At 44.1% G+C, this 18,848-nt stretch overlaps 1 protein-coding gene across 3 annotated transcripts in view; it reads right to left on the bottom strand.

The window, feature by feature from the left end:
- The window catches only part of HEME1 (Uroporphyrinogen decarboxylase), a 34,493-nt gene extending 18,411 nt beyond the window's left edge, over positions 1-16,082 (bottom strand). For 2 of the 3 annotated variants that reach the window (XM_087373338.1, XM_087373337.1), the window contains exons 1-5: positions 16,023-16,082; positions 15,696-15,847; positions 14,948-15,330; positions 7,667-7,951; positions 341-576 (exon numbers count right to left, since the gene is read on the bottom strand). In XM_087373338.1, coding sequence (XP_087229464.1) covers positions 341-576; positions 7,667-7,951; positions 14,948-15,330; positions 15,696-15,847; positions 16,023-16,051 — 1,085 coding nt within the window. In that variant the 5' untranslated portion in view covers positions 16,052-16,082. Of the gene's footprint in view, positions 1-340; positions 577-7,666; positions 7,952-14,947; positions 15,331-15,695; positions 15,848-16,022 lie in introns of those variants that run through there. The other variant, XM_087373339.1, reaches the window with a different exon arrangement.
- Between the last annotated feature and the right edge of the window lie 2,766 nt (positions 16,083-18,848).

Here is an 18,848-nt window from a genome sequence, read left to right as displayed (position 1 = left end):
AAACAAAATCTCCCTTTAAGGTCGATTTACAATTCTAAAAACAAAGACTTGAACTCACATCAACAGCCCTAAACTATATAGGGCATTTAATGAAACTACTAAAGCCTATTCAAATATCACCTGATCACATAGATTATGGACCTATATGATAATCAAACGTGGTAAAAGCGTTGAAGCATCCAAAATAAAGACAATCAGTTCTGACAAAGAAGAATGCAATACAATACACACTTCATAAACTAGACTTAGACGCATGAAGCTGTATAAGTCCACTAGCAATCTTAATAAATTCCTCTCCTTGATTCCAGCATGATACTTGAGTTTAAGAACACGTGCATACCTCTCTATTTCTTCAGAAATAGCTGTCATTGGTGCAAATAGAACAGCAGGATCAACATTGCCTTGGATGCCCACTGACTTCTTCAGGCGCGTGCGTCCATCAGCCATGTCCACAGTCCAATCCAAACCAATGATATCAACACCAGTCTCTTGCATGCGCTCCAAAAGTCCACCATTGCCATTAATATACAGAACCAAAGGCACACCCGGACACTTCTCCTTCACAATTTTGACAACCTGCATGATCCTTTGTCATAAGAAAGAAATTCTGTGAAACAGAGTAAGGCAATAGGAAGAAAAAGATATCAAAACTATCAATGCGTCCACGTCCAATCCTTTCTACGAGCAAGTTTTGAAATCACCTTCCTGAAGTCATTCACAGAGGTTGGTACACAACTTACATACCTTTATAGATGGCCTTAATATGCCAACCATTGCTATATCCCATATCCCATAAGTATTCACTACATCTAAGGAAAACACAATTGATATAGTCCAAATAAGAGAGAGAGAGAGAGAGAGAGAGAGAGAGAGAGAGTATTAACATCCACGAAAGACCAAAGGGTCTATGATACTGAAAGAAACCAAGTAGAATGAAACCTAAGGGTGGGGGCCACCAAAATGGGCACCCCTACCAAAGGCCGATGCCTGTGACAAGAAATAAAAGTAGTACATTGCCATATCGCTGTGAGAGAAACCCACAATGGGTGTATCAACTCGTCACCTGTCCCTGAGTGACTCGACCTATGTATGCTATCTATGGAAGGCGAAAGGGTCTATGAAACTAAAAAGAAATTGATACAATGAGCTGAGAGTGGAGCCACTAAGCAGGCATCAATACCCATGATGTATTTACAAAGGAAAACCCAAAGTCCTGAACATAACAACGTCGATACATAGAGAGAGAGCTCTCTTGGCCCTCGAACTGAGAGCCAGTAGGAGCATCAACTCTGGGAGCAAACGTCGATGTGCAAGGCTGATGGTGGCATATAACCTGTGATAGGTCTCTCGCAACAATCGACGTGTGCGGTCCGCCATGGTCTCTTGACTAGCCCTGTGGCAAACAAGTGCCACTCTCACTCCTATGGGTCAGGCCTCTAGTCTAACTACCATGGAGGGAAGGTCCCCTAATGTGATCTGTAACTCAGAGCGCCAACGAGTTGAGCGTGTCTCGCTTGAGACCTCGAAGCCGCCATCTCTGTGGGTCCTACTGGTCGGTGTTGTCTAGCTGGAAAAACTCAGTGATCATACTATGAGTGGAGTCTAGCTATGTGTCCTAATCATCCCTACGTGCTCTCAGAAAATGCTCCCTGTGTCGGACAACCTCATGGATGAAGGCTGCCATGCATCTTTGGTCTAGGTAGGACAAAAAATTTGGATACGGATCCAAGACCATCTCAAAAAGGCAGTGATAGCGACCTCTGAGTGCACAAGGCATCCAAATGCAAAATGCTCCTTTGAATCAATCTCCCGAGACTCTCACACAGTGTAGATGCGGCCCTCTTTGGGTATGCCCTCTGCCTCAACACTCTTAATATGGAGACGGTGTGACGAGACTAGAGAGTCGAAACTACCCTATTGATACACAATGCCTTTCATGTGAGTTTATTGAAGCCTTTCCACGGCGATGTGCCTACTAACCTACTTCATGAGGGTCAGCCCAAGGTTGAAGAATTAGATGAAGTCTTGGTTCTAGAACAGATTTTGACACATATCGAAAGAAAGGTAAGAGGTAGAGTTTCCCATCGCTACCTGGTGAAATTCAAGAACTATCCTACACTGGATGCGAAGTGGATGGAGAAGGGTGATCTGGCAAAGTCATCTCAGATTTTGCAGCTCTACCTGGACGCATTTCATCTTGAGCCCAGTGGAGTCCAGGCTCCTACAAGTTCAGTAGAGTAGAGATCTGGAGCATTGCATGATGCTCGAGAGGAGGGTAGCACCTCCCCTTCCTTGATACAAACTACTCATGAATCTAGAGATCGCTTGGTAACATTGATTGTCTCACCCAAGATGGTGCTTGTTGACAATATTTCTACCATGAGGTCTCCACGATGGGTGTTCGCGACACTTGCCATAGAGGATGCATGTATGGATGGACTCTCGAGCTCTCTAGCCCATATTATCATTGCACGTTGTATCTTACAGATGATGTATATTTTGGTATGGGCTATTTCTGTCTATTTTCTTTATTTTTTCTAGAGGTTTTCAACAACCTGGATAGTTTGTTGTTTCAAGAGGAGGGTATGTCATGGGGACATGAAAAGTGATGTAAAGTTATTATAACTCAATCTAGGGTTAACCGTGGTTAAGTCTAGTAATGGTTTGGCAGTGAGGGACTCGCTAGAGGAAGTGCTGACTTCCTAGAAGTCCCTAAGGGCAATTTCTAAGTGCACCCACTAGGTCCTAGGGGCAAGTCAAAGGCATCTTCGAGGAGTTTTAAAGTACAAAGGACAACCAACGTTGTCCTTGGTATGGTGGTTAGGACTTTAATGAAGGGCCAAGTGGCATGCATGCAAATGCATGTGCTTCCCCGAACCTACCATCTCTCTCCCTCACCCTCCTGGGGCATCCTTTGTTTGCAGAAGCTCCTGGAGCAGTTTTGGTTGCTCGTTCTTGCTCTCCCTGATGGTTTCTGTTGCTTCTGCACCTGCATGCTACTGCCTTGATGCCTGCTCCATCTCTTGCTCTCAACCAGGCTGTTCGACGGACCTTTGGCAAGGTTTTCGAGGTAGCTAAGGCTGTTGTACGGCTTCCATACATGCTATACGAGCACTTTTGGCATGGGATTCGAGGAGGGCACGTTCTCCGGGGAGCCCTTGGCGAGGAATTCGAGACATGCACGCTTCCGAGGAGGCTTTCCCTGGCACCAATCCTGAAGCAAATACTTCGGGGCAGATCTGGTTTGTCCTCTACAGCTCTTTGCTTGCCCTCCTTCCGCCTTCTATCTGTTCTTTCACGCAGTGAGGCTAGACCGATGGCAGATGTGACGACCTTTCTGGCCACTACTCTAGGGGCGACTGAGCACAGGATTGAGAGAGCATCGCAGGTAGGGAGGGACCCCAACCGAGAGCAGCCCCTTATCATATACGGTTCCATGACGCTCAGGCACGACTTTCGGCTTTACGTCGTAGGTCAGCCTTACGAGACCAGCCAGCGATCTCCATGGATGAGGACCTCACTCCACTACAGGTTGAGGAGAGGCGCTTCCTGTTGCAACAGCGGGACTCCTCTTCCACATACGGAGGGAATTCCCCTCCCGCATGGGGAGGGGACTCCCCTCCCACATAGGGAGGCGGGGTCTATGAGACTCAGATATCCGAGACCCTATCATGCACCATCTGGAACTGTAATGGTACCTTATGGTCAGAACCAGGGAACTTCTCGGAATCTTATACAGGTCACAACATAGTCTTTTATATAGAGACACATCGGGTTTCTTTAGATCCGGATTCAGCACAGGGATAGCCGGAATCTGTTTATTGCAGTTTGCTACTTTCCCCTGAGACCTACCACTTTGCAAGAGATATTCGAGGTGAGGATGAGACATCTCCATTTGCTGCTCTTATCAGTCCATTGTTAACTTCCCTAGCCGCAGAGAAGTCCTCAGTTGGGGACTTCAACGCGAGGACACGCGCTCGTCAGGCACCACTCCTCGACTTCAGGGGATGATTCCACTCTACTGCCAGACATTGACCTTGAGGAGGCAAGTATGCTACAGGTTTCGGCTGACAGACGAAGACCGTTCACATCTTATTGACAGGCCCTATTAAACCTCCGCAGGATGCATGATCTCATTATTTATAATGGTCTTGACACATGGCCTGCATCAGGTGGTTTCACGTGCTTTCCACATGGGGGAGGCTCTAGTGTAGGCTGCTTGAACTTTCTGAACTTCTTAGGAGATCTCATCTTGCTGCCCTTTGACTTTGGTGTCTCCTGTTGGCTAGCCACCTTTGAACCTAGAAACCTTCCCCTGCATGAGTGCATAAGCCGTAGTGGCATTCTCAATCAATTGGGACATGTTGGAGACCTTTGTCTTTGTGCGCTCGTACTGCGCTTGTACTACAGGAGATTTATCCGATATTTTGCAAAGATTGCATCACCATTCCATGCCTTGCAGAAGAAAGGCCTCACTTTCAGATGGGGTATCAAAGAGATTGCAGCTTTTAAGAATCTGAAAGAGAAGCTTTACTCCGATCCTGTTATCGTACTGCCTGATCTTCGCAAACCTTTCGCTGTCCAAGCTGATGCATGTGGGAACAGCGTAGTTGGGGTTATGCAGGACGGTAGAGTAGATAAGCATCGCCACGAGTTACCCTTGAACGAGGGTGATTGGGTGCTGCTGCGTTTTCAGAAAGTGCGACTCAGGAAGATGAAAGGCAAGGACAAAGTGTACACAAAGCTGAAGATGATGTATTATGGTCCTTTCCAGGTTTCTAAAAGTATTAATGATGTAGCTTACAAGCTGAAACTACCTGAAAATCGGACGATACACAATGCCTTTCATGTGAGTTTATTGAAGCCTTTCCAGGGCAATGTGCATGCTGACCTACTTCATGAGGATCAGCCCGAGGTTGAAGAATTAGATGAAGTGTTGGTTCTGGAACAGATTTTGGCACATATCGAAAGAAAGATAAGAGGTAGAGTTTCCCGTCGCTACCTGGTGAAATTCAAGAACTATCCTGCATTGGCTGCGAAGTGAATGGAGGAGGGTGATCTAGCAAAGTCACCTCAGATTTTGCAGCTCTACCTGGACGCATTTCAGCTCGAGCCCACTGCACTGCACGCTCCTACAGATTCAGTAGAAAGAAAGAAAGAAAGAAAGTTTATTAAAGTCTTCGGAAGACCGATGGGTCTATGAGACTGTGAAAATCTTGATACAACAAGCTGTGGTAATGGAGCTACTAAACGAACGTCCATACCAACGCAAAATGGCAGTACTAAGTCCTAAGTATATCAATCTCAGCATCGTCATCAATATCATCATCATCATCGGCAGCAGCAAGATATCACGATGGATGAGGCAGTAGAGACATGAAGTCGGCAATAGAGTGCTGTCGGCCACTCAGAGGTGCGGTCCCGGCACATCTCCTGGTCGTAGCTCTGCGTCTAACCAGGGCTACTGTGACCACCGTCGGTCGGGCTCCCCGACTATAAACAAGGAGGGGATGTCTCCAAGTGTAATATGTGTGTCGACCCTCTATCTGAGCTGTCGGGTCACAGGCTCCGGGTCACGATCATGTCGAGGCCTCGTCTTGTGGGGGTCCATGTGATCTAGCTGAAAGAACTCCATGATAGAGCAGAGAGATCTGGAGCATTGCCTGATGCTCGAGAGGAGGGTAGCACCTCCACTTCCTTGATACAGGTTGCTCACGTATCTGGAGATTGCTTGGTGACACCGATTGTCTCACCCGAGATGCTGCTTGCTGACAGTATTTCTGCCATGAGGTCTCCATGATGTGTGTTCGCAACACTCGCCACAGAGGATGCATTGATGTATGGATGGACTCTCGAGCTCTCCTCGCCCATATTATCATTGTAGGTTGTATCTTACAGATGATGTATATTCCGGTAGGGGCTATTTCTGCCTATTTTCTTTAGTTTTTCCTATAAGTTTTCAGTAGTAACCTGGGTACTTTGCTGTTTTAAGAGGAGGGTATGTCACGGGGACGTGAAAAGTGATGTCAAGTTTATTGTAACTCAACCCGAGGTTAACCATGGTTAAGTCTAGTAATGGTTTGTCCATGAGGGACTAGCTAGAGAAAGTGCAAACTTCCTAGAAGTCCCTAGGGGCAATTTCTAAGTGCACCCACTAGGTCCTAGGGAAAGGCAAAGGCATCTAGAGGGGTTTTAAAGTTGGGACCAAGGCAGGGCAAAGTGGCATGCATGCAAATGCATGTGCTTCCTCCAACCTACCATCTCTCTCCTCACCCTCCTAGAGCGTCCTCAGTTTGCAGAAGCACCTAGAGCAGTTTTGGTTGCTTGTTCTTGCTCTCCCTGCTGGTTTCTGTTGTTTCTACACCTGCATGCTGCTACTCTGACGCCTGCTCCAGCTCTTGCTCTCAACCAGGCTGTTGTACGCCCTTTGGCACGATTTTCGAGGCAGCTAAGGCTGTTGTACGGCTACCGTAGAGGCTGTACTGACACTTTTGGCACGGGATTCGAGGAGGGCACGTTCTCCGAGGAGTCCTTGGCGAGGAATTCGAGACATGCACGCTTCCGAGGAGGCTTTCCCTGGCACAGATCCTGAAGCAAAGACTTCGGGAAGATCTTGCGGCTTTTTGTCCTCTATAGCTCTTCACTTGCCCTCCTTCTACCTTCTATCTATTCTTTCTCTCTTCTCTCGGAGGCTGGAAGACACATGCACCTGTTGGGAGCTTGGCCAGGGGATAGGTGCGAGGACAAGCTCGCCCCTCTGCCACGTATAGTGGGTATTTGGTTATTGTCTTCCATTTGATTGTTATTTCTCTTTTTGAAGTTAGCTGCAGTGTATTTCTTGTGTTTGGAGTCCTTTCTGGTCCCCACTGGCTTAAGCAAGCACTCAGAAGCAAAGGGTGTGCCTAGGGAAAGGCCAGAGGGTCAATGTGTTCAATGTGAAAGCCTTGAGGCTGCTTGAGTACAGTTTGCTAGTGGTTTGGATGCTTGGATGCCTTTCAATTGATCAAGCCTGTAATGTTGTTCGCATCATAGAGATCGGACAGAAGAACGGGACCCCTGGGAATGTGTAGGATGCAAGCACCTCCACTGGCAACCCATCCAAGGTAAAGTGCTCTCTGTCCATACCAAGGTTGACCTTCAAGTCATGTCCACAAGAGATATGGAGTGCATCTAAGTGTCACTTGAGACCTCACCAGAGGAGGATAGTAAGACGAGAGAGAGAGAGAGAGAGATGTGGGCTATTTTTTACGACAAAAAAGGGAGACAAAGAGATACATTGTAACAACTGATATAAATACAATAGAGGACAGAATAAAGCAATTCTTCCAACAACAATTTGTACTCATTTGTTCAATGAGCCTAAACATAACGAAGACAGAAATCTGAGATATGACTTTACTGAAAAACAGAACAAAGCCAGCTTTTTTCATCAATTTCTTAAATTGTAGCCCAAACAAAGATTTAATATGATATAATCTGCAAATTTGAGAAATAAAAGCACTATCCCTTGAACGAAGACAAAGAAACTATGAAATTTAGAAGCAAGAAGTGACAGAAGATCTTTATGAAATTGCGGGGTTAAACAATTCAAACATGAGAAACAGTAACTGGCTCGACATGCACTCTCTTTCACTAGGAACAAGTTTGTAACACTATGATGCCATACCTCTTGAATGTAAGGTTTTGACCACGTATCCCATTGCTCAGGAGTGAGTTGGCCACCCCAAGAATCAAAAATCTGCACACATTGTGCACCAGACTTGATCTGAAAGATTAAATAACTTCCTATCTCCTGAGCCAGAAAAGAAAGCAAGCCATGCAGGAAACTTGGGGATTGATAGCACATAGTTTTAATTATTTTGTAAGTTCGTGTAGTTCCTCCTTCAACAATATAAGTTGCCAAGGTCCAAGGTGCACCAACAAAGCCAAGCACAGCAGCACCATCTCCAACCTAGAAAAAGAGGCCAGAAAATGTGAGTACATGTATTTGGCTTAGCTGCTGGACTGCAAATCTACATCTACCTTCCTCAAATCTATCTGTACATTTGGATTTTGGAAAATACTCAATATTACTTATAACTATCTGAACTTCAGGCATCGCACAAACCAAGAATAAGAACAGATGAGCTAGAATTTTACAGATCTCTAGCCTGTAAATCATAAGGATTATGTACTCCTCAATTTCATGTTACACAAGATTCATAGCATTAGATAAGCAGGACTCCCCTCCAAGTAAAACCATGGAGAAAGGGACTTCCTATCACTGTAGAAGAAGGCATGCTTTCATTCAGGATGCTGAGAACTAGTATCTGCCACTACTAAAAACGATGGCATCATAGTAGAAAGCGGCACACAAGCCACCTATAAGCATTGTACGCATTCCTCATATTAAATCAGCAACCATATGTCCAATACATTTACATAGAATTAGGGATACACAATTATTAATTACTTCCAAGAAATCCCTCCACACTTTCCTAAAACTTACACAAAAGATTCCCTATTGGCAGATAAGTAAGCCCCATCCAAAGTAAAAGCGGCCAAAAAAAGGGAGTTCCTATCAATCTTTAAAAAGGGGGTTCCTATCAGTCTTTAAAAAGGCATACATAGCGCTTGCTGTTTCAATTCAGAATGCCGAAAACTAATTTCTGCCACTGCTAAAAAATGTGGGATCATAGAAAGTGGCACACAAGCGACACGTTTTAATTTCCAGAACATCACCATTGCAAGTATTTTGAAGATTAGATCCGCAATCATATGTCCAACATGTTGACATGGAAAGAATTAAGGAAATAGAATTATGAAAACACCCTCATCATATTTATAAATTTAGCATTAAAAACAAAAAGTGATGTTTGGTGTCTTACATTCGACAAGAGTCCATTTACAAAATGGAAGTATATCAGTTCATGAACGGCATCCCAACACGTAGTGCATGTACCTGATTGACTGGGAAACGGCATACTACATATATGGCCAGGTATGACATAAGTAATAAGACAGCCCACAGCCTGCTAATAAAGAGTGGCATCAAATGGGGCACTCTCATCTTCGGAGGAGAGACGGAAGCCAGGTTCCAATAGAGTAGAACCCGGCTTACAATCCTCGAATTGGAAGCGCTGCAAGAGCTGTCCAATATATTTGGATGACTCATCATTACGCCCCCTCAACATTAGCAAACCGGATGCCCAAATAGTGGTGCAACCGGCCCATATATGGCATTGGTCTGGCCCAATGATAAGCTTGTCATCTACATAAAGAATTAAAATCAGAAATTGTGATTCACTCTTCCGGACATAAAGAGAGGCCTCTGTAGGGCTGACTTGAAATCCAAGGCATAGCAAAAAGGAATGATCTTCGCATACCATACCACGGTGTCTACTTCAAACCATAGAGGGCCTTTTTCAGCCTGCATACCTGATTTTCAGAACCTTCAACCTCAAAGCCTAGATAGACCTCTTCCAGTAAATAAACATGAAGGATAGTGGTCTTAATGTCCAGCTGGTGGACCTCCCAATGCTTATGGGATGCAAGAGCAATGACGCACCAAATGGTCGTGATGCGTGAAGTGGGAGCGAATGTCTCCTCAAAGTCAATGACATGTTGTTGGGCATAGCCTTTCGCAACAAGGCGGGCTTTGTAGAGGTCAACACTGCCATCAGCTTTCTGCTTCAATTTGTAGACCAACTTAGTGCCTATGGCACGCTTGCCTATTGTCAAGTCATACAACTCCCCTGTGCCATTTGAATGAATGGAATCAAGTTCGGCTTTCAACGCAACCATCCATTCTCTGCTATCAAATGCATCCTTATGACAGAGAGGTTCCTCATTGCAGGCAGTAGCAATCAAAGCAACATGAAGCAAACTGGCATCTTTTTTTTTTTAACCACCTCTAGTACGGGCAGCCAAGGGCTCAACTTGCTTGCTGTCCTGTACCTTGGAACTCGTTTCTGCTGCCTAATGATAAATGTTCCTTTGTAACTACCTGTTCAACAGCATGATCATCATGTGGCTGAAAATTGGCAACAGGAGGATACTGTGAGCTGCTAGAAGCATTTGGAGCCGGACCTTGCAAAGTGTCATCTCAATCTGTGAAGAGCAGGATGGCATCAAATACACCAAAGGCTTCTACTAATGGCTGTTTTTTACAATCCAGCCAAGGTAAAGGGGCATGCTCAGCAAAAACCAGGTCTCAACTGCCAATTACCTTGCTGGAGCTAGGCTACAAAAAACCTGTATCCTTTGCTTTGTGCGCTATAGCCAATAAAAATGGATTTGATGGTCTTATCATCAAGCTTATGCCTCAGTTGAGAGAATGCATGTGTATATGCAAGAGATCCAAACACCCGCATGTGAGAAATTACAGGCTTGCACCATGTCCATGCTTCATAAGGAATCATAGTCTTTAATGCAGTTTGGTTGACTTTGATATGTGGTTTAGCAGCAGAGATGTCGACCTCTTCAGCCTTCAGCCCCTGCTCTCCCTTCCTCCTTTCCCAAATTTCTTTCATTCACTATCCCTAACTTTGGAGAGTCTGGGAAACTGGATGGGTCAAACTACCCGATCTGGAAGGTGAAGATCTGGAGTCATTTAGTGGCTCAGAAGCTGTGGAAATTGACAACGGGAGTGGAGGCAAAACCGGAGGACATGGTGGACAAACAGGGGAATATACTCATGGCAATAGAAGGAGAGGAGCTCAAAGCTTGGGAAGACAGAGATGCCCATGCCCTGGCATTGATCATAGTGAGTACAGCGGGCTCTGTACATCCAGATGGCCGAGACGTCAGTAGAGGAGTGGGTCACTCTGAAGGATCTATACGAGACAGACAACACATCCCGGATCTTGCTTCTTCAACATCAACTCTACAACCTAGATATGGATGAAGGAGATTCGGTACATAGCCACTTGGCGAAGTGTCAAGGTGGTGAGGGATCAACTAGCATCAGTTGGTCAGAAGGTGGACTCGTGCCATTTGGCCTTGATGGTACTGAGGAGGCTACCTCGGAATTTCAAAAGCTTTGTTACAACTGTGACAGCAGGACAGAGGACCAAACCTCTGACTTTTGAGTTGGTTCCATTACTACTGCAGCAGGAAGCTAGGGAGAAGCTCTACAACAACGACAAAGACGACAAGGTGTTGCTGGCGAAGGACTACGCTGGCAAAGGAAAGGGCAAGCCTAACGGTGGCAAGTCCAAGAAAGACGACTCTGATGACAGATATACTTCCAAGAGGAGCAGAAGAAGAAGTGCTTCTATTGTGATACGCCAAGTCACTTTGTGAAGGACTACAGAAAGAAGAAGGCGAATTAGAAAAACAAAAGGAAGGAGTCCGACTCAAATTCAGAGGGTGATACAAAGGCCAAAGCAAATGTGGTAATCAAAGAGTTGTTCCTGGTGACATCTCCGTGTGTTACTGAGATCAAATATGTTGACCAAGAAACCACAGTGAGGATGTCTGACATTGAGATGTGGGTCGACAAGGAGTCAGAGACCTTTAAGAAGGTGACAGACAACATGGAGTGCTTGGTATCTTCCAGGTGCGTGGCTATTGACACTGACACGAGGGTGGATTCCATGGAGTGCCTTGGGGTCTCATGTTCAGATGGATGCTATACTTCAGAAGGGGACAGTACAAGATTACACAGGCAATATATTGGTGGGTGCCTCGATGAGGTGCATGGTTTGCTTTCAGAGCAAGCACACACGCAGTACGACGATCTAGCATGTACTTGATGTTCTTCATTTGAGCCTTTATAGCATGCTGTGGAGAGACTATGCTCTTCATTTGTCTCAGCGAGATTGGAAGGAATTGACCTTCTTCGAAGGCAGAAGGGGAAGTGTGGTGCTTCTTCAAATCTCGGATGCAGATTGCCAGAAGATGATGAGCAAGGTGTACTAAAGCCAGAAGAGTACCTGCTTGAGAGCTCAGTGAGAGTTCATGGTCCAGGTTATCTAGAGATATTCATTTGTTGCAGACCTTGCCAAAGGAAAGACGGGTTTCCTAATTTGACCAAACCCACGTAGCCTGCTGGCTGACCTAGTGTCAGATCTACCCGACAAAGCTGGTCTGGTCTCGCCAACCCCGTGTCTGCCACGTGGTGGCTGGGGCTGGCATGGTGTTGTACGGTGCATGTGCTGACATGTCGCCTACACATGCTGACATGACACTTGCACGTGTTGCTGATGTGGCTACATTGTAGGGCTTGCTGAGGTGGCTGCTTGTGTGGCCTGTTGATGTGGCAGTCCGTGTGGCAATCCAGAATGCCACAGGCTGGGGTGCAGTGACACCAGCACCTTTGATTTGATGCAACATTGAGTCTCCTAGCTCAACATTATCAATACCCTTCCTCCTTGCAAGGCAAGAGAACCACGCATTATGAGGAGTGAAATGTTAGAAGCCCCTAAGTCAATAATTCGTTAGTCATCAATGTATCCAAACCTATTTGGTTTAGAAATAGCTAAAGCCGTTTCAATTTTTAAAGACTGGTGTCCTGCAAGAGTTTGATGAGAATTACCACTTGGTTTAAACTCACATTTACCTATATATGTCTTTTCCTTCGTAGATTTGAAAGAAACATGGCTAAGCTTCCCATAGTAATAGCAAGGACCCTCCTTCTTGGGTTGCTTAGATTCATGATGATATTTGCCATTATTTGACATTTGGCATTATCATGTTGTTTTGGTTTAGAACTAAATTGGGTTTCTTAACTTGTTTTCTATTTTTAGCCATAAAGGCTGTAACTTACGGAGCCACCTAGTGGCAAGGGAAGTTGTGGGAAGATAACGATGGGAGAGGATCTAAAGCTCAAAGACATCAACGCTGCGATAGGTAAAGTAATAAAACAAGCTGATCATGACAAGATAGAAGAGTGGGGAGAAAAGGATGCCGGAGCGCTGTCAGTGATCATCAAACAAATAGCAGACGGAGTGATTCCACGCATTCAATTGGTAGATACTTCGAAGGAAGTGTAAAGGACCTGCATGGAACGAACAATACGTCAAGGATCCTCAACCTCAAGAACCAACTACTCATCATGAGGATGGGGGAGGGTGACACTGTGCAGACTACCTCTTGAAAGTGAAGGTATTGAGAGCTCAGCTCTGTGTGTTGGATCATAAGGTGGATGTGGTTCAATAGCCAATGCTAATGCTCAACATGTTGCCGAGCTTTAGGCTACTCACCTTTGAGGAGCTAAGGGCCATGTTGATACAAAGCCGTTGTTACACAAGGCAAAAGCAAGGGCAAGGAAAGGGCAAGCCCGGCAACAGAAAGACAAACAGGAAGAAAGATGATAAATCTGATGAGCAGGACTTTTCTAGTGGAGGAAGCAAGGAAAATAAGACATGCTTCTGCTGTGAGCCTGTGATCAGCCAAGACATTATGCGAAGGGCTGCGTAAAGAAGAAGGGTGAAGAAGAGGAAATAGTCCAAGCACAGAGCAGCCAAAACCAGCGACAAATGTGGTAACGGAAGCACATGAGCTCTTGGTAACAACTCCAAATGTTGCCGAGATCAGGTATGCTGTTTTGTGTGGAACTGTCCTTATGTCTGAATTGAGAGATGGTCTGGTGAGCCAGAGGGACAAGAGGCCTTTGTGAAGGTGGAGGACAGCAATAGTTGCTCAGACGGTTGTTCTAAGAACAAGGCTGATACCACTTGCATAAGGGAGTTGTCTTTTGAGAGACTTCCACAGAAGTACAAGGATACTAAAGATGGCAGTACCTTCGAGATGCTGGTGCCTTCGAAAGGTGCGTAGTTAGTTCTGGGTGCCTTCGAGAGGTACCTAGTTAGTTTTCAAAACAAACAATCAAACAGAGATCCAATGGCATGTATATTCTTACAGACTTTAATAGCATGCTTTGGGCAAAGTGCTTCCCTTGTGTTTCTCAAGTGCTTAGGAATGGAGCGTGAAGCCTTAGCACTTGGAGGGTGAAGCCTTCCTGGCAAAGCAAAGGGGAAGCCTTGTTGCAAAGGTATAAATGCCTGCTGTATGACTTTGTCAAAAATAATAATGATTGCTTTGAGGAGCATGACTTGCTGATAAGGACGAGTTTTGGGAGCTTCTTCAAAGCTCAGTTGCAAGCTTAACAAGGTGAGCCTATCACGTTTTTATGGCCCAACCATCCCAGCCACAGCTAGTACTTCTCTTTAGTACACTACTAAATTGGCAGGTGCTTATAGCTTGCTCCTCCTAGGCTCATCTATGGCCCGGACGTAGTATTATGGCTACAAGTACCTTTAGATTCCTGGCTTGAGCAGAGAAAACGACATGGCACTTGCCACTACTACACTACTGGCTTTGATTTGGTCTAAGATCCTTCGAGTAACCTCAAGACCATCCAAGGGCCTCTCATACCCTTTAGAATGACATTTGAAAGACCATGACCATCATCACAGGTTTGCATATCTGGCTTGCCAGCTGTAGTGATGGTGGGCAGCAGACTCAACCAGCAACCCCTCTAGTGGCTTGACATTATCTATATCTTGCACTCTACCTAAAAGCAAGGTCAGGAGGAATGTCGTAGGACATCTTAGGGCATGAATGCTTTTGTGAGCCCTATCTCTACGCAATTCCCACCAACTGTGTACGTGACTAGTGGTATCTGTTGAATGTTGAATCTTCCAAATTGGCTCTTTTGCTGCTACTGACGGGTTCTTATAGGCCGTGCCCTACGAAACCCAATAAGGTCTGCAGAGTGCCCTAGTCAATTCTTTTTCAAAACTTAATCAGGAGTTCCTTGTGGGGCAGGAGTTGACCGTTTGACAAGTCTTTAAAATGCAGATGTACTCTTGTACTTTTAACGTCTCATTCACTTACACTGATTGCATCAGGCCCCAGCCAATTGAGATAAGAGCCCCCCACCCCCCCACCCTCTCTCTCTCTCTCTCTCTCTCTCTCTCTCTCTCTCTCTCTCTCTCTCTGCACATGCACAGACTGATCTCACCTCTTTTCTTAGTATATGCAATGCCTCGCCCACAAAGCTCAGCTTGTCGAGGTCGACCTTTTGTAAATATGCTAGGCCCTCCTTTGAACGAATAGGGCGTGCAATAAGTGGGCCCTTATTCTCGTCAATTTCAAAATCTATTCCGATAGCAGGTAATGGTGTTAGAATATCTGAGAATATAATCACTCCGTCTGGTCGAAAAGCTTTCCACGGCTGCAAGGAAATTTCCACAATCAAATCTACTGTTTCTGATCTTTCCCGAAAAGATGGATGATTCTCAGCCAACTTTCTGTAAGCAGCCATATATCGCCCAGCCTGCCGCATCATCCAAGCAGGTGGCCGTGACACGGTCTCCCCTTTTGCTGCCTGCACCAAAAGTGGATCTGCCATGACCATTCTCAGAATTTAAGGGTCAAGAACCAATGTACGAAGACAAAAACTCTTCAAGTCTGCCACAAAACTAACTGAACTTGAAAGACTAGCCTAATGCTAAACAACATTGTAGGACGTAACAATAATTGTGATTCATGTGGGAAAAGCTCCTCTGTACAACGATGAAGTGAGCAATGGAAAGTGGAATTTGAAAGCATTCGAAAATTCCAACTTGGAAACGCAACACCGTGGGCCGTTTCCAACGGCCAACATATGGCACAACGACGAAAACATTAAACGAGAATACTTAGAAGCGAATGTTAAACTTTCGAATGACGTGAAGTTCCATGGCGGGAAAGAGAAAAAAAAAGGTTACCATTCGAGTGCTGGGAAGCAAGGATGGAGGCGACACGGGTACAAGCACAGGTTGCGCAAGCCTTAGAAAAAGGCGTGCTAGGATGATGCAGCTGTATCCCACGCAGGCAAGAGGAAAGACTTGCGAGGCCAGGAGCCGGAGCGAGCCAAGCCCTGTGATGTACAGCGCCATTGTAAAGGAATTCGAAATCCCGAGATGAGGGATGGTGCAAAAGAAGCAAAGAAGCAAAATGGAAGTGAAGGGAGAAGAAAAATGGGATTCGGAGAGCAAAATGAGGGCAGGAGAGGAATGCAAAGAGACGATGGAGAAGGGAAGAGCAAAACTCACCCGGAAGCCATGAGAAGCTCTGTGCCCATTCGCAAAATACAACCTCTGCAAAATGCCTCCCAGGTTCCGAGCCTTACTAGCTTATTTAGCTTGCATCTGTCTTTCACTTTCGTGTTGTCCTTAACCTTTCATTCATTTCACTAACCATCCACTTCTTGCGCAATGCATCGGTTTTGTGCTTCATCTTTCATCCATTTCACTCACTTAACATGTTTCTTATTGCTATATAGAAATTTAAAATCATCAATACTTTTGCAATCAATCTCTCTCTCTCTCTCTCTCTCTCTCGTTGGACTCCTTTCCTTTCATTTTTGCTTTCATCTCTGTTTTGTGCTTATGTTTGTGTTATACTGTGACTATCTCAAATGCAAAAAATATTACCTTTGATTGTTTGGTATTGTGCTGCTTCTATAGACAATGCTACCTGCAAGGCAATGAGAACACGTGAAAGAAATATAAAGTAGGTAATTAGATTTCATTGCTTTTGTAAAAAAAGCCATAATACTTAGAGCGTACATAAAATATTAGTCTTATGTTTATTTGTATTATGTTTGTTGAACATGGCATGAATATTGATAGACCTGAGATTGTTGGCCTCTGTGTATTGTTCCATGAGCTACAAAAACATGTTTGACTCGCCAGTACTCTCATTATATGATACCCCAATCATATTAATCCCTATGATATGCTTAAGCCAAAGAGAGGAATCGAATATTTATGGTTGCTCGAATCGAATTGACCCATGACTAGATCTAAGATAATGAAAATTAGATAGTGATGTTTCATAAGATATTAAAGAGTTTCTAATTATCAAAGAGCAATTTATTGTAAAACAAAATTCAAACGAGAGAATCGTTGAGAAATCATGCTAACACGATACTGTTGTGGTTTTTTATTTACACAAATTAATTTAAATGAGATTGCGACGTTTCAAATAGTAGTATTTCTTTTGATATGGAGGGTGGCCTTTGAGGTTTTTGTATCCTTGTTCTCCTATTGTATGAAAGTTTGATATGTATTTTTCTTCTAGTGTAATTGCCTTGTCTATATTACTTGATTCAGCCAATATTCTGCAATAATTTTTTCCTCAAAAGGACGAAAATTTTCAATGTCAGATTTCATCATAGGTGGAGGGCATTTTTTGTGGCTTTCTATACGTCTTGCCAGCAGATTGTTGGCATGCCCAATGTATTTCTTTGCATTTTTATATGCATGTTATGGAATTGATCAAATGATTGTTTTTCCTTTTGCTTGGCGCTTTGTTGGACGGCCAACATTGTCTTTGATTCTTAACAGATCTACTTTCTACACTGGCAATAATACAATTAATATATCCTTATGTTTATGCCTCTACAATAAACATATATTTTGGATAATTATAAAATAGGTATAGAATGCATCGACATGGTATCCGGATTCTTACCTTTATTAGGTTTTGTGAACGGGTTAAAGCCTTGTTCTTATTGCTCAGCAACATCTGAAGCTAATTTTACTGTAACCTTTTCTATTGCTAGTGGAGTGTTTTGTCCAGTGTGTTAATACCCGTAGTCATCCATAAATTTGTTCGATATATTTGATCCCATCTTACGATCCAAACTTGTAAGGCGATCTAATGAGATGTTGAAGCCATAATGTATAAGCTCGATACAGGAGCAAGAAATTCCATTTGCTTTATTGTCTAGCAACTCTTGAGCTTCGTTTTATATCATGAATTCATGGTGATTACTGAATTCTATATCTAACTACCTTAGTATAGTTTTCAGAAGTTTTGGATATCAATTTATTTGGAACTGATCACGGGAAATCATTAGCATCACTGTAGTCGTTGATTTTTGTTTGGGATGGTTTTATTACCATTTGCTAACCGGTCAGGCTTCTCCTTGTCCAAGAGTCGTTGCTTGCAATCACTAATAAACTCGTGCAATGTTGAGTATATTGGAAACCCCAATATGTATGTGGTTGGCTCTTCTCCAGCATTGTTAGCCATTTTCATTTGGGGAGTTGACAAGCATACTATTTTTTATTGGTTTTTATATGCTGGCTTAATGTTGACTTGTGATTTGTACAAGTCGAATAACTGTGATGAGCCATAGCCAGGGACTAAGGTTGTCTTTGTGGACTGAGGACCCACATTCTTCACAGGGAACCATGTGTTGAGATATGGTGCCATGAGCACATATTAAAGGCTAAGGTATGGTACAGGAAAGAATTAAAGTAGCCACCCCAGGATGTGGACTACATGATGTGGAGATGTGGATCAAGGATATCCACAAGGAGAGATGTGGATGAGAGGATCCCACAAGTGTTGACTATTCTAAGGGCACTCTCTATATAAGAGGCCTATCATGTATTGTTGAATAGAGAAATGCACATTCACTCAAGATTTTGTTTATAAGTCCAAGCTAATCTATCTTGGAGCCTAATTGACTTGAGGTACATGTCATGAGCACTCTCTTCATCATGTTTCCACAAAGGTTCCATCCACCTTAGAGCGCTCCATAGATCCTGAGGCACACATGTTTTCTCATGGTATTAGAGCATAGGTCTAGTCTCCTAGATCAGCTATAGGCTTGCCTTAGGAGCTCATGTTTTTCTCCTAGGTTAGTTCTAGTTTTAGATTGAGAAAGATCTTCCATGGCGGAGAGAATTCTAGTTTGTTTTGGGGAAGTTCCACTCATTGAGAGAGCTTGAGAGCTGTTGAATTATGTTCTATTGAGAGAGAGAAAGAGAGAGGTTTTTTATTATTGAGAGAATTTCTTGAGAAAGATTTTCGTCATTTTTTTTAAAGAGCTTTCTTGAGAAGCTTTGAGCCTATCCTACTTTGAG

The sequence above is a fragment of the Dipteris shenzhenensis genome, chromosome 4, assembly GCF_047967505.1.
Source record: "Dipteris shenzhenensis isolate YYH24624 ecotype China chromosome 4, Dip_SZ_1.0, whole genome shotgun sequence".
Taxonomy (NCBI): domain Eukaryota; kingdom Viridiplantae; phylum Streptophyta; class Polypodiopsida; order Gleicheniales; family Dipteridaceae; genus Dipteris; species Dipteris shenzhenensis.
This window is presented reverse-complemented; position numbering and strand designations above follow the sequence as displayed.